Here is a 16,487-nt window from a genome sequence, read left to right on the forward strand (position 1 = left end):
TACTACAACTGGCACAATGTAAACCAGGTAAGAATATGCAGGCTTCAGTCGCCACATGTAATTTATTTTCACAGTCAAATCGTCAACGTAATCTTAAAGCACGTGGTTGAGATACGAGGACATTTATTTCCTTCCTCATTCGGCAACAACACGACTTTTATATCAAAAAACTTATCATACATACATGCCATTAATGGCTTTAATTCTTTGTGCATAGCTGGATCAGTGAAGCCAGGATGTCGTCACAGCGCTCCTCGCGGAATGCACACGGCCAATATTGACGCACGCCCTGATAAGATACCGATAAGAAATACCACAACTATGATATAGCTACACCTTGTTGCTAATGTCTCTGCTATGCCTTTATCACGGTACAAACAGACAGCGACACACATTTTTATTAGAGACATATGGATTAAGTACACTGTTGCTAACTGATATACAATTTCTATCTGGAATACACGAGACAAATTAAAGCAAACCAAACAGCTATTGAAGCTGTTAAATTATTCTCTATAGAAGTTCAAATAAGTATTTATGGTAGTAGATTATAGTCATTATAAACTTTCTCTTTGGACAAAACGTATCATCACGAACTTAGCCCACGCGTTGTCCGCTCTACAATATAAACCTTATACAACGACTTTTTAAAATTACATTAAACATTTTAAACAGTGATTTATTTCTTAAATAAAAGAAACACGGCCTCGAGTTGTAATAGAAACTAGGCGGAGGGTCATAAGGGTCAGGGACAACTGGTGTCGTAAGATGTCCTGCATCGTACACAAAGCGGTACATTGTCCGCAGAGCGAGAGGCGAGTGGCCAGGGGGAGGGGAGCCAGGGAGAAGGGGAGGAGGTCTCGTGAGCGGACGAGCAAGGAGCAAAAAAGAAAGTGTAATACCGTTCGTCGACCCACATGCCGCCAGCGTCAGCGCGAGCGAGGCCGCTATCACACGCCATTGCACATCGACACTGTTACCAATAAAGGAGTAAACAGTAACTATATTTATCATACAGTAAGATAAAACTAAATTTTCGTATCTATAAGACGATTTACGTCAGACATTTAGTTTGAAATATAAATAAGTACCTATCAGTTAATAGCACAGTATAAAGCGTTCATGGGAATACAGAATTGGCAGTCACCTGTCGCAGTAATATCGCTAGGAGGGCATTATCCGATGACCATTATCCGGGCACTTCCCATTCACATGAGGATGGGCATCGCGGAGCACAGGCGCGCCTGAAATAGCACCGGATCATTGAGCAACACTCGCGTGAGCACCGGCTTGGCACGCTGCCAAATCACGCTCACACACTTGACAATATGTATTCACAGTCGTCATTCTATTTTTTATTTCATTTAGAAATCGAGATTTCTAAGACAAACTGGTTACATTTATGTTTACACACATATTTTCCTGTTGCACTAAATATGAATTTCTCGTAGAACTTGGATAGCGTTTCTATTACAGTTGTTGAATTTGAATAGTAGACATTTATAAATACCACTTGTTAACAGACTCTTAGACCGGTTGGGATAGATTTATACCAAAGTGTCCATTTACAGTGATTTCATAGCACCAAAATATGTACAAATACCAACATCAACGTCACAATTTCTACCATATTAAACGTAACGCGCAATATTCCTAGTTAAAATTCACACGTAACGAAACACCGAACCTAACCTGTGACAATACGATGCACGAACACATGGTAAAAACAACCAATGCTTAAGAGAGAATGATCTATAACGTTTGGTGAGATGGGTGAAAATTGCGTGCACCATCACGACGATACACACACGTGGGTACGGCAGCGAGTGAAGGTAGAGGCCTTAGCGGGCGCGGTGACGTCGCAGTTAGAAAGTTGGCGCGGTTGCGTCACTGCACGGGGTCGACGAACTGACGAGCGCGCCCTCCTTCACATAGGGTTGCCCACAGGCATCGTTACTTACGAAGTGGAAGTGAAGATATGGTGGTATACCATATCCCATACATATACAAAGGCTAAGGTATCAGTAACTCTCCTAACTTTCAATGTTTGATGTAAATGAAGACTGACTAAAGAGTCGCCAAAACGTTCGATTTTATAATGATGTTTGTGCCACTAACTCACATTACTAATAAATAACATTGTGTCAGTTGTAATATTGAATTAATCTTACCATTAAAATTACCGTACCATTTTCCTTTATCATTATTATAATCTATTTGAATAAGTAATCCAATAATTTGCTTGTAGCAACCCTATCAAGCGTCACGTAGGCGACGCGGCTCGGGTCGCGGACACGGCGCGGCCGCTGCAATGCTGCGCCGCCACCAGCGCACGGCACAGCATTTACAACATAAAAAAATTGAAACCAGCCCGTCGCTGTATTCTGTACAAACAGTAGGTATAACTCATTGTTCGCTGCTAAATAACGCGCTAATTAAAAACGGGGTTGTGCCAACCCTGAGATATTACAATGAGTTTTTATGCAGCTTGGTAACGTAGTGTCATAATAATTAAAAAGATTGCTTGATTATTCTAGAAATAATTGCACATTATCAAATCTGCTTACCATATTAGACCACGGAGATCACATTTTACGATTTCCTTATACTCATTCTAGTTCCATTTGAACTTTCTGGAACTTCCTTTTAAAATTTTATTATTAATATATTTCAAGGTTGGCTGCTTTTATTCTTGTTGTATTAAGCAAGACTCGCAAAAACGGAACCAGTTCAGCTGACACGAAGTATGCCAACGATATATTTTTTAATACCTTGTACATGTATTTACTAAAAACAGCCATTTCAGACAGATACGGAATTTTTTTCATTACCATATTTTATTGAAAAAATTTTGCAATTAACACCTATCATTTATCAAAATCATCTAAAATCTAGAAAGAGAATTTATTTTTCCTAGCATCAAAGTACTATGTTAAAATTGTAATAAATATGGAACACAGATATAAGGCTGTACAGTATGACATAATGTACACGGCATCAGCAAATAACCGAGACAACACAATCACTTATTGTCACGTAATGTAGGCCTTGACAAAGAAATATCTCATAAAGTTCAAGGGAAACGATTACTATTCAACATTTGATTTATCAATGCACACTTTTAATCTACCATCTAATGTTATTTTATTGTAAGAGCGCAACTTTGACTAAACTATCGCACAACTGTTTAGTCACACTTCAATTTCTGAACTTATAGTAGGGCGCACACTACTCGATTTTTAGTTGTGCAACTAAACAGTTGAATTATATCCAAACATTCGACAATCGTTCAACAGTTGTGCGATATTTTAGTCAAAGGTGTGCGCCCGGTCTTAGATCCCATTTTAAATAGACCTGTCAAATGTTCATGTACTGTGACGCGCTGGTACATGAGGTCCGGATTGTGAGAGGTTGCAGGTTCGATGGCCGGCCTTAGCCTAGTTGAGTGACGTGAAGGGGCCCGGTCTTGCTGTTGCCGTGCCGTTGATTGAACCAAGATATACTATACCTGATAGAAAAATTCAAGATGCTTTGAATTAAATAAATTCTAATGTTTCGTGCTCGTTACAGACTCGATACTGTCGTCTGGCATTCCAATTACACGAATTGATTTCATGACGTCTGGCTTTATATGTACAACACATATGGACAAATGAACTGAGACGTTTGAGGACCGCTCTACATACAATTTCATTCTTCACAACGTCAATTCCTATATGCACTACTAAACAATTAATCTATTACTTTCCCTGTCTACATCATTTAAATAATTAGTATTCAAACTCGATATCTCAGTGACATTTCTTACAACATTAAGCAATTACGTGTACATTGAGGACCTTATTTAAATATACATAATGGATTCCGTCAAGGGTCATAAAGTGCCGTTTATAAACAAAAGGGAGTTTTAAAGACATTAAGATGAGAGATACCTCCGTCAGCGCGGTAACCAGTTTAATGGCGAATCTGATTAAAATTTAATGTCATTCGACCCTCCCCTCCCTTCCTCACCCTTTAACCGTCCATAATAATGATAGTTATATAGCACATGACGATAGTATCCCTTGCTAACTAGATTATCTTACGGTACCAAGAATAGTACACACCCCAACAAACATAGTGTACAAATGTTATTCATTTTACTTTTATAACATTAGCGAAACTTTTAGACACTAGATTTATTGGTTCACAAAAAAATATTAACACATTCGAAACTAAGATCTTATTCCGATAGCAAAAGCAAAAACTGAAATCATTCAAGTTTATATGTCGAGAACCCTATAATTTTAACTCAAATATAGACGGAGAGCTAGGTCTTGTCTTGTTCGAGATGCTAAGCGGATGTAAATAACCACGTAGTATGCGAGACGAGTGGTTGATACAAGGCAGTGGTTGCATTATGTAGAGCACGTCCGGCGGCGACGCGACGCGGCGGCGGGCGGCAGCGGCGGGCGCAGTCCGTTATGCGCGGCATGCGTCTTGCAGCAGGACCTCAATCTAACCGAATCTGCGAATGCGGTTTGCAACACCAATACAACCTTGCGCAACATACACACTTTTGTGTGCCTGGTACATTCTAGAAAAATCGATTCAACATTTTTCATAAAATACTATGAATTAAAACAATATAGATTATTGAAACCTGTATATTCTGTCATTCTTTTCCTGTTATAGCTGATACATAATAATTGTAACTAAAAATTTAAATACTAACGACTTCAGAATGAAACATGTGCGCATAAAATATGCTAGCTTTTAAAGATAACATGACTGTCCTTGACGCCTTTTCCTCTTTAGTTGGATATAATAGGACAGGACACTTTCGTCGTAGTAATAAGATTCAATTTGCAATATACATATGAGTCAGAGCCGACCTTGGCAGAGACAAAGAGTGTGTAGACATAGAATTGCAATAATAAAAATATAGTTAGCGAGGTGCGTGCCGCGACTGCGGAGTGCGGCATCAGAGATAACAATGGAACACAAGTGTGGCCAGTCGAGCGATTGCTTCAACATTTAACAATCGCATCTACACGTGGAGCGATCATGGGAACAGATGCTATCTAAGAACGGCTTAAGTATACACTCGTAAGGAAAATTACAAAAATTCTATACAATAATTGTCTGCAAGTATATTGAAAAAAAAAATCTGAATAAGACACTAAACATTTAATCTACACTTCTATATTAATATACTAAAGCGTAAACACACACTTTGTAGCGTAGGATGTCAAAATCACAGCATATTCTTGAATAATTCTTCCTTTAATAAAAAAAAACCCTGCACTTACGACCCGCTTTAAGATATATATTTTTAAGATTTTTTACTTAGGGGGTAATAGATTGGATAAAACCATGTGGGAAAGGGAAAACTACAAGCTACCAACATCAAGGAAGCAAAATTGCCATTGTACAGTAATTGATAGCCAATGTTAAAAGCATTCGTTGTCATTTGTGCATTTGAATTATCACATTTGCAATTAAGTATTTGACAAAGGTAAGAATAAAATAAAGTGTTTATAATTTCATGCAGATCAAGCGGCACGAGGACAGCTAGTCTTCGAATAAAATTTATTAAAAATGATTAATATTCAAATATACCATACATATTTGAACAAAAAAGACTAAGAGGGATTGGAGAAATCGGACAGAATCTGTCAATGATATGAAGTTAACAAGAAATGATTATAAAAACAATAGATTTGAGAAAGATATAATATTAAACGTAAACAAAGCGACTGTGTAGGCGACAAGCGTAGCAAAAACTGAGTTGAAAATAGATCCATAGTTCAAACAGAGCGCAAGTGAATGATCAAATAAATTGTTTGCGCCGATGACTCAGTGAGTCGTTGGTCGTGACCGAATGTAGAGGCCGAATAACATGTTCGTGTACATATGTACATTATATGTTTCAATACATGGAGAAATCACGCGATAAACTAAGCGATGACAAGGAAAATTTCAAATATCTCACGGGCTTGTCAATTGAAAAGTCCACATGTAATTTATTTTAATTTAATTTAATAGACTATCATTACTCAACATTCGAAACTACCAGAAAAAGATTTGTCAGCTAAGTACGAAGTTTTCGTTAAGACAAAAAGGTCCTTCTGAAACTTTAATCTCTAGTCAAATTTAATCACTGGCTTTTATGAGTTCCTGGTACTAACCAGCTTCATTTATAGTGATTGATTTATCTCGTCAGCATATTCGAAAAGTTTCGTGACGCTGAAGCTATTCTTAAACTTATAGCAAAGTTACTGCTGGAAATTCCCACTCAGAAATACTTACGATCGTACATTCTTCATATGACGATATAAACATATTTTATCCGCGTCCCTTGCCACACGGAAAACCCATGATATATACAAAACATATTGTCTAAGGTACACATTTAGGTGGTATCCTTTCTGTATGTCTACTAAAATGTTGGTAAGTTAACATAATAAACGTGCCTCTTGAACACAAATGCGTCAATTCTTCCAATATTGTAACTCAAACTTTAGAGCTCATTCAACTGAACAGCCTAGCATTCCATCGAGATGTGTATTTAACCACAAAGAATATACAAACAATAGACAGTTAAAAAATCATAATTTATAAAACTAATAAATACAGAATTACATAGCGTTGCTCGTGGACTTTAAAAACAAACCATAAATTACAAGTAAGCAATAGAGTTAAAAAACACTGTTAATAGAGTAAGCTATCGACGTGTTAGTGAAACACGCAGCAATAGATGTGTGCATTAGCACGGTCGAGCGCGCAACGCCAATGCCAATGCCAAGGCCGCGCGATAGCCGCTCCGACACGCTGACAACAGTCACGCCGTCACGCTAGCACGCTGCATTCCCGAGCTATCGCTGCATCACGGCAACGTGTCGTACGAGCGTGACACGCGTCACAGCCACGTGACATCGCGAGACATCAATCTAAAGTCATTTGCAGACTCGCAGGTTTCAAAGCTGACGAAATGCTAACAAAATTTGTCTTTTTAATCAAGTTTATGTCAATTAGGTATTAGATTTTGTCATTCGTTGACTGTATACCTTTGCTGGAAACCTTTATCTAAAAATCTGACGTGTCGCGATTGCATCAGCCAAACGATGAGGAAAATAAAATACATGTGCCTTGTATTGTGCAAGATTAGTTGATAAAATGGTATTTGAAAGGAAATTGTATATTACGTCTTTTCAAAATTTTGACATTCGCTGACTCACAGTGATCGTAATCCTTTTTGACCGACTTCTTATCAATTCAACATTCTGCTCGATAACAATCTTACCACGGAAACATCACATGTCCAATAAGAAAAAAATGTGTGAAAATTCGTAAAAATAGTCAGAAATCACTCTATTATCGAGATGGGGCACTTTCGAGTCGATCGGACCGCTAGGATCATAAAATAAGAAATCCCATTATTCTGTGAGGATTAGTGTTGGTGCCGTGCCAAGTTAAGGGTGCGGTTACAATGTGATTTAACAATTCTGTTTGTATCAAACTGCAATTATATGAAGTTAGTCTTCTCAGTTAATAATTGGACAGTTCACAAACTATGAAGTCAACAATTACATAAACATGTCAACCTAAATTTGGCAACGGTGACAACATTGCGTCAACGACACACAATGCGTGACGTCAGAGGCGAGCAAGCGACCTTGTTGTGTACTTGAATAGTAATTGCATTACCGCCGCCGCACCGACCGTAACCAGATTAGGACAATGAGCGTGTGCGATGGACGCGGAAGTATTGCTAATTGCAACATAAATTAGCTTCTGCAGCGGATTGAGCTCACTTTTATACACACTAGATACAGACCTAAATGTTTACGTTACACAAATGCATCATACTTAAAATAATGCTCCTATAGATACTGTATACTTATCTATTTTACGTCCAATTATAACCGCTACAAGCGACAACACCCGCGACCACCTATCACTAAGGTAGTGTACCATGGCAAGGCAATACGCTGGCAGGCTCGCAGCGTGCTCCAACATGTACGTGCACAGCTTACATACTGCTTATTTGTGATTCCGCAACGTGACGCACTAGCCACCATGGTGCTCAGATACGAGCGACAGTACGACCACTTGCGACTCGACAAAACGACTTGCGACTAACAGTTCAATTGGTTTACAAGTAACTAGGGGACAAAGAAGAAGATAAACAGAAGAACGTCGCTTTTCTAGCATCACGTCTACTTAAAAAAAATATAGAGTACTAGAATTGGATTTAGTTAGACAAAGCATAGAATGATTCTTTCATTAGAGTACGATTTCCTCTTGTCTGTTCATGGTATTTCGTCGATCAAACCTGGCAGTCCTTTACGTTTTATTTAAATGTCGATTCACTGTCAATGAACCAGTCGTGTCAGCGTCCGTTCAGCTGAAGTCGGCTGGCAGGCGTCCTTGTCCACACAACTTGCGCACTACACTAGTGGAATAACAACTGGCCGATAGACGTGACTTGAGAGCTTACAGACGTGTCATGTGGAGCTAGGGAGGTTACCACCCCGCACACCACCCGCGATGTAACACGAATAACAAGCACTATACACTTTGCTGAAGTACTAGTTATGTTCGCACGTGCTTTGGTAACCAAATATGATGACTGCTAGGAGTCGTAACTGATGGATCGTTGTAGCACAAACGCCTCACCTTAAAGGTTCTCATCGTGGTAGATTATCAGCAGATTGTACAGAGTTCAGTCAGATTTAGTTATCAGACTATCGAACTAGACCTAGGAGCGACCTTTAACCTCATCATCATGATCTTCATAGCGAAATTGATCGTTCACCAGAACAATACCGTCTTCTAATAAAACTATATTAAAGTTCCAAGTTTCAAAGTTTTTCATCATTAAGAAAACAATCAGAAGCCATATAAAACTACGGATTGTCGTCAAACGAAACTTTACCACAAGAAAAATTGCGTAAACTGTAACCGAAAAGGGCAGAAACGTGAGAAGTTAAAGAAACGAATAAACTTTGTAAAGCGGTCACGTTGTTGGCTTTTTCTGGAACTTTCGGTAGAAGGCTGCACGGGGCAAGAAACGTGACATGCCCCCTTAAACCCCCAGCCCAAAGAAATAAGTTAAACTATAAAAATACTTTATCAGGCCTCGCACCGGGAAATCCCCAAAGTAAAACTTGATGTATTGATATGGAATCATTTTTTTTTAATTTCTATATTTTCAAAATATTATAACATAGTTACATAAGTCATTCCCGCCAAATCACTTACGTGGTTTATAGGCGTCGCATCTTTTAATCATTTATAAATATTATCAAGCAAAATTACAATGAAATAAAGAAAAACATAGTATACAAATCAAATGAAAAATAAAAAAAATAAGTAGTAAATACAGAAAAAAACCTTAACTATTATTTTTTTTAAATATATGGAGTGATGAAAAAAATGAAATAGGAACAATTTTCTTAATTAAAGTAATAACAAATCTTTAAGTTTCCTCTTCAGGGAAGCCCTGCTGATTAGTGTTGTTGTGTGTTTATGTTTTCTGTATGCATACAATTATTATATAACTAAAGCGTTTCAAGTAAAAAACACACATATTCATGTTTTCTATATATTCAAGAATGGCTAAGCGATTTTATAATTATGTAATAATTGTAAACCTTTTTCGACGAAGCGAAAAGTTATTCAGATTTCCATGCATTCTTTACTATGTTTAAATATTATGTAATACAAGAAAAATGTAATAATATTTTACGGCAGTTATATGCGATCGTAAATTTCGATTTAGATATGCCTGAATACAGATTTCTGTGTTTGTGAATTCAATTCTCTTATTTATTTCCTATGCTGCATATGTGCAGAAAATATTGACGTCTCTATCGTTCTCTTTACAAAAAACGAGACAACATACACGTAAATTTTGTACAGTGAGGGTGGAAACGAAGCATAGTTTCAACTGGCCTTACAACTTTTTCATCTTAAGTTTTGCATCGGCAACTAAAAGAGTTATAGAAGAATTTCATTTCATTCAATAGTTCGTTCCTTGAACCATTTGCTGTGTTATCTATTGTTGTAGTAGGTATATATAAAAATAAAAAATATATAAATACATAATTCGAAGATATATTTGTAGAGTTGTAACAGTTGGCGACAATCCAAGTGAGACGTTGCGTTATTCTCGAATTCACACGACCATTTTATAACTTCCACGAGGATTCGGAAATTTTAATTAGCCCAGATAACTCCGTATTTTAATGACGTAATTTCATACGAAAAACATTTATTTTGGCATCGGTTAATGTTAAGTCAAATAACAATTTACGCTGAATTGGATGGAAAAGTCATAAACAGCAGTATACATACAAATAAAGATTACATTTGCTTGATCATCTCCCCATCCTTATCTCCTCCCGTACCAGGATACCATTACAAGGTACGTTTCAGGGTTGGTTACCTGGATTTCGACCTCCAGGTTAACCTATCTTCCTGCATCTCAGTCACTCCCTTCTTGTATGTCACTTATCTGTTTCTAGTCGTGAAAATAAAAGTTTGTCAACACATTTGTGTTTTAGTAAACGCCTCTGCAATAATGTTCATATTTAGTCCTTTTATCAGGAGCAAAGCGTGCATTATGACTTTTGACTTTTTATCCAGCATACAAAGTAAAATGTTGATAGAGAAATCAATGATAATTATAGTCCTAAGCAAAACACATAAATAACATTCGAAACTTGCGCATTAATCGATTTGGCAAACAATTTGTTTAGGAGCAGTGAGAGTGCAATTGTGCCAACCCTCTGCATTCGATTCATATCAACTTAAATATAAACCATTTGCCATCTCTTTCATAACATCAATGTTAGAACGCGATGCGTATACTTTTATTAAAGGGCTTGGCAAAAGGTGCGTTCATTGATTAGGGATTGCGTCAGACTTCTCCTGGCTAAATAAGGGCATAAAGGGGCGGGACTTATAGGCTACGTTTGTACGTTCGTATGTTTGTTTTTAGCTCTCCGTGTTTTCTTTTTGGCAGACATTAGTTGAAATCATTTGTTTCTGTGAAATCGAATTGAAACAAATGGAAAGTTTGACACGGAATAGTTTGGCGGTGTGCCAAGTTAGCGCGGGAAGCGGACATGACATCCCGACTTCGTGCGCCCTGGACTAGTGGTAACAGACACGCTTCCTGTGTACCTGTTTTTTATTATATAAATCTTATCTTTACTAGTATAATAAAGCGTAAACCTGATATTTAAAAAAATGTTATCACACGTTTTTAAGTATTAAGCATTACTTATAACGCCATCTAGCGTAGAACTTTGGTACCAACACAAGATTTAAAAATACGAAAATGACTAAACGACGTAGACATGTTTTGAAGTTAAAAATGTAGCAATGCAAAATATGGTAATTTGCAAAGTTGATTTTTGTTAGGTTAGGTATAATAAGATTATAAAAAAAAATAATAAGTCAAGATGCCTCCTGTGAGGATTGAACTCACGACCCCTGGTTTACGAGACCAGTGCTCTACCACTGAGCTAAAGAGGCGATGCAGGATAATGCGAAATTATAGTCCAGTTACATATGGTAAAATTGAGAAAAACTAATTTACTTAAAATCTCGTTGAATAAAGTAATTAATACATTTTACTTACCTCAATTCGTCTTGTTTGACATCTGAAAAAAAAATAATTATTCTATTTAATTTTAATGGTCAAATAAGTTTAATAACCTTATTATGAACGTGTTCTTGTTTCATAATATTCGAGATTCAATTTCCTTAATAAAAACGAGTTAAAAATCTTTATCCCAGTCATTAAAAGTTAAAAATAAAAAAAGCGCAAAAAATGATTGCCGAAACCCGGGATCGAACCAGGGACCTTTAGATCTTCAGTCTAACGCTCTCCCAACTGAGCTATTTCGGCTACGACAATGAATGCGAAAAGTTAAAACTTACTTCAAAAGCATTTTTTTGTTTAAACAATTTTTATTACATTATATAGCGTTTTATCTTTCAAATGACATGTTAGCAATCAAATGACTATGATTTTTTAATTGCACGTAACAAATATACACCTGCTGCCATCTATACCATAAGTACAATATTAATTTGTAAATACTAGAGGGCGCTATTTCTAACATTAGTGAAATATCATTCAACAGTAAAAATTGGCATTATTTTCAACATCGGAATATTTCAAAGGAAATTTTTGTTTAAATACAATTGATTAATTTAATCATGGACTTTATACTTCCCTTAATTAATCGTAAATAATGGTACCAGTGGTCTACCATGTTTTTTAAATTCAAAATGAAAAGAAAATTACCTATGTCCTCCGCTTGCACAGCCTTGTCCATAGCCACCTGTCCGACATCATTTAACACAACACCACATCTCTTGTACAGTTTACTTCTCAGCTTTAATAACTGTTCAGTATCTTGATATGCTTTTATTTCATCCTGAAAATAGTTAATTAAGTATTTCTGTACAGGCATTAGATAAAACTACTTTAAATAAGAAAAAAAAAACAAATCATATTTACTATAACTGTGTATGTTTTTGTTTTTAGATTGTTACGATTTTCTACAAACCTTTAATTCTTTTAGCCTAGAGTGGGACCTGCTTGACAAACAGTGCCTGATATTTGGATCTGGACATCTACTGGCTTTTCCACCTAGTACAGAAGGGGCAGACGCACACACGTTCAAAGAACGACCACCTTCATCGCACTTAACATTTCTCACTACCGTAGGAATCGGTTTCTTCCCTGGTTCTAATGATTTTAATGTTCGTCTCGGTTTAACTACGCTGCTCTGTTTTAAGTCTTTCTTAATATCAGGAACGTAATCGTTAAGTACAATTGGTAAATCACTAAAAACACCAGACTTAGGTCGGGTGTTAGCACCTGAACTTGAAACAGATGGTCGTTTGGCGCCAACATCTGTTGAAACATGACTCAAAACACTAGAAGTTGATTTAAGATTGCTATGAGGACGGTTATACACTTGCGACATGACCCTACCGTAGCCTTTTATATTCTTATCTTTACCACTATTCATGTTACTAAACTACACGTGAATATAAAAGCCTATTAGATCAAAACAACTTTTCAAACACAACAAAACAACTGTTCTTCCTGTTGTTATCCCAATTTGACATTTGACTTTGACATATCTGACGTTGAAACGTCACTTGGGTGTCGCTTTAATTTATTTTTTCACAGAAATATTTAAACTCCAGTGTTTGACTACTTTTCTTTTTTCTTATTATTACATTATTATTTTTATTGAATTACGTTATTAATTATTGAGATATTAAGATATTTATTAGTGAATAATTAAAACTGTTTCTTCAATTAACACAGCGCAGTAGAAAGTACTCCTAATAAACTAAGTTGCATTTAACCAGTTTCAATTTTATGGATCAGACATTTTGAAAAAAATTAACAAGTAAACGTAATTCGAGTATTTGTTTTAAGAGAAGAGACTAAATGAACAGCTGAAACACCAAGGTTGTAATCAACACTCATGGTTATTAGACAATACCGGAAGAAGTAGTTTTATGGACAAAAATAGCAGGTGTTCCACATATATAATGGGAAATAGGCCAATACAAAATAAAATATTATTCTGTGTAACGAATTTTATTAACATATTTCTTCAATGCATGATTTTTAAGAAAAATAATATTGCATCTAAATAAACCTAAAATGGCAGAACTCTTATATTCTATTTACCAACAAGTTCAACATGCTTTGTTTCATAAATGCTTTTTGCCTCATTTTGATAATCATCGCACATGGCTGTAATTTGTTTTGTTACATTAAATGCTAGATCTTCTGAAATCCCAGTCTGCTTTTTTACTTTCTTTATAAAGTCATTCTGCACATCTTTTAAGGAATCCCTACATTTTACGTACAAAGCTTTTGCATTTTTAGCTAAAGCTTCTCGATGTTCTTTTGTTACTTTTGGAACAGGTACAAACAGTGTTGTACCATCCTGCTGAGGATTCAGGTTCAAACCTGATTTACTTATAGCTTTAAGTGCATCAGGTATAACTTGTGGGAAGGATGAAAAATGTATTACTATAGTTTTAGGATTCTTACGAACAATCTGTGCGAGTTCTTGAAGTTCATATTCCTTTCCCTCAAACTTTACTAGAAGAGATTCAATTGAACCAGTTGTGGATCTGAGGGATAAATTTTTAGCGAAATCGTCTTTTAATTTCTCGATAACAGCTTTGCATCGTTCTTGAATCTTATCTACAGCAACTACTTCTGACATCATAGCCGGATTAATTTCTACTTTTGTACCTTTACCTTTTTTTTCTTTACCTTTATCTTTGCCTTTTGCATAGTTTCTGACTGCAATAAAATTTGTAGGGACTTGTAAAATTCTCTCCCCATGAAGGTAGAGGTTAGGACGACTTCTAAAGGTGTTGTTTACAATAGGAAGGAACCGTTGCAGTAGTCGTGTGCCCATTTTTGATCAAATACGCATATTATAAAAACTGATTACTGTTTACAAGTGTCTTTTCACATAAATTAAATTTTCTTATTTTTCGTATTCCTTATTCTCCGTTGACGTATTGTCAAAAGAACATAAAAACATACAGTTCAAAAACTGTTAAAGTAGTGTAAATTCAAAATAGAATAATTTGTTGTGTTGGAGTTTTTATATGTTTGTATACTGGCAGGCAACACTTTACACACTAAGAATGGTTTTTTAATATTAGAATAATATATAATTTAAATTATTAAGGATTCGACATTTGATGAAATATTGATAGACTTCACATCTCGACACTGAACAAGTAACATTGTAGGACTAATAGACTTTGTATAAAAAATGGTTCAGATATCTTAAATATAATGATGATTAACTAGAAGAAAGTGTTTCAATAGCCCCACACCTCCAGAGCCCCGGACGGGGGAAAGTAACCGTCCAACATGTTGGAAAAGAATTTAGCGTTTTAAAAAGGATAATAGGAGGGTAAATGTGAAACGTTGTATTTTTTTTTTCACTATTGAACAAGAAAAATAGCGTCAAATTGGGTATAACATTAAAATTGAATTTATTTTTCGCAAAACGAATTGTTAGGTTCTTTTCTTACTAGGACTTAAGATCAATTTCCGACTTTTTTGACGTTGACACTTGATTGACAATGACAATGTCACATTGATGTTTGATGTTTTGTTTTGAGCTTTTTAATTTAAAAATGACTGTATTTTTTCAAACTGGGAAATTTTCTTTTATTCGAAAGTGTTTAAATGCTCCTATTTGCAACTCCATATTCTTACGAAACTATTCAGGTATTGTTTACTAAAATATGGAATTGAAATAATTGTTTTCGAGGTTATGTCTTAAAATTGTTTTCAGATCCTGTAAAAAAATTTAAAAGTTTTAGCGATGTAATAGCAGAAAGAAAAGCCGAGGCCCGACGTAGTCTTGTAGTTCAAGTTAATTCTGATACGTCATTCAACGAATTATATGGATATTGTTCAAAATATGCTTCTATTAAGGATATACACCATTATAGAAACTCTGAAAAAGAGGTAAGATTATGATAATTTGAATATTAAAACAACAAATTAAAACTGTTGTAAAATGTTTGTTTTATTGTTTTATTTTTAGCACTTTATGCTTATTGAATTTGAAACAGAAGATAATGTTAAAGAAGTCCTGAAAGCATGCAGTTCTCATCAAAAGGATGTCGATGTGATGGCCATAGAATCTCCCTTCCTCTGGTTCAGAGCTGCTGTTAATAAAAAAGAGAAGTACAGTTGTCCTAGTACAAAGAAACTTACCATAAAAGATGGTATTGAGCCAGTTGATGATGATGTGCTTTATGATGAGTTGCTAAATTGTGAGACAGTCACACAACAAATACAACACTTGTATGAGAGGACTAAGTTAAATGACTTAGGTGTAAGACTTAGATTTATGGTGGCAAGGCAGGTGAGACAACTGAGAACCTTTTTCTCAAATTACCTTTCTGGAAATTATGCATTGTATTGAGGTAATTAAAATCTCATGATTTCAGTTTGAACTAATATTCAAGAGTCTGTATGCCAATGTGGAGGTGCAGCCATTTGGCTCCTCGGTGAATGGCTGCGGGAGGATGGGCTGTGATCTGGATCTGGTTCTCAGTAATGTTGTAACTGAGGAAATGGTGAGTAGGTACTTGTTTGTAAGTCTGTAATAATATCTTATACAAATAAAATGCATTTTACTTGATGTTGCTCATAAATTTATCCGCATTAAATTAAAAAAAGCTTATGTTACTGTGATAATATAGCTTTTTAATGGTAAATACAAATCTTTCCTCTTGATAATAATACATAATAATAATTACCAACCTACATCGTTAGTAATTTTCCAAAGACACCAAGTTAAATTAATATTTTAAAGTGTCATTTGACATAAGTTGTGCTAACATTGTAAATGAAAGGTGTGTATTTGTGCGTGGTCAGAGCGACCCGCGGCGGCGGCTGGTGTACCAGGAGAAGC

At 35.8% G+C, this 16,487-nt stretch overlaps 3 protein-coding genes and 2 non-coding genes across 5 annotated transcripts in view; 1 reads left to right on the top strand and 4 right to left on the bottom strand.

Annotated features, from left to right (window-relative positions):
- The window catches only part of LOC106100888, a 55,416-nt gene extending 42,267 nt beyond the window's left edge, over positions 1-13,149 (bottom strand). The window contains exons 1-3 of the mRNA XM_013279952.1: positions 12,570-13,149; positions 12,305-12,437; positions 11,633-11,654 (exon numbers count right to left, since the gene is read on the bottom strand). Coding sequence (XP_013135406.1) covers positions 11,633-11,654; positions 12,305-12,437; positions 12,570-13,037 — 623 coding nt within the window. The 5' untranslated portion in view covers positions 13,038-13,149. The remainder of the gene's footprint in view (positions 1-11,632; positions 11,655-12,304; positions 12,438-12,569) is intronic.
- Positions 11,455-11,526, bottom strand: Trnat-cgu. Its single transcript has one exon. It is a non-coding gene; the product is annotated as a tRNA-Thr (tRNA).
- On the bottom strand, positions 11,830-11,902 carry Trnaf-gaa. Its single transcript has one exon. It is a non-coding gene; the product is annotated as a tRNA-Phe (tRNA).
- Positions 13,150-13,605: 456 nt separating the features above from the next.
- LOC106100876 (ribosome-recycling factor, mitochondrial) lies at positions 13,606-14,578 on the bottom strand. The gene has a single exon (XM_013279941.1). It carries the CDS (start codon positions 14,457-14,459, stop codon positions 13,707-13,709), a length of 753 nt encoding a protein of 250 aa, XP_013135395.1. The 5' UTR covers positions 14,460-14,578; the 3' UTR covers positions 13,606-13,706.
- Positions 14,579-15,159: 581 nt separating this feature from the next.
- LOC106100863 (poly(A) RNA polymerase, mitochondrial) overlaps positions 15,160-16,487 on the top strand; it is a 3,445-nt gene continuing 2,117 nt past the window's right edge. Inside the window, exons 1-5 of the mRNA XM_013279927.1 lie at positions 15,160-15,289; positions 15,357-15,532; positions 15,612-15,935; positions 16,021-16,149; positions 16,451-16,485. Coding sequence (XP_013135381.1) covers positions 15,166-15,289; positions 15,357-15,532; positions 15,612-15,935; positions 16,021-16,149; positions 16,451-16,485 — 788 coding nt within the window. The 5' untranslated portion in view covers positions 15,160-15,165. The remainder of the gene's footprint in view (positions 15,290-15,356; positions 15,533-15,611; positions 15,936-16,020; positions 16,150-16,450; positions 16,486-16,487) is intronic.

This window comes from Papilio polytes, unplaced genomic scaffold, assembly GCF_000836215.1.
Source record: "Papilio polytes unplaced genomic scaffold, Ppol_1.0 DF824035.1, whole genome shotgun sequence".
Classification (NCBI taxonomy): Eukaryota; Metazoa; Arthropoda; class Insecta; order Lepidoptera; family Papilionidae; genus Papilio; species Papilio polytes.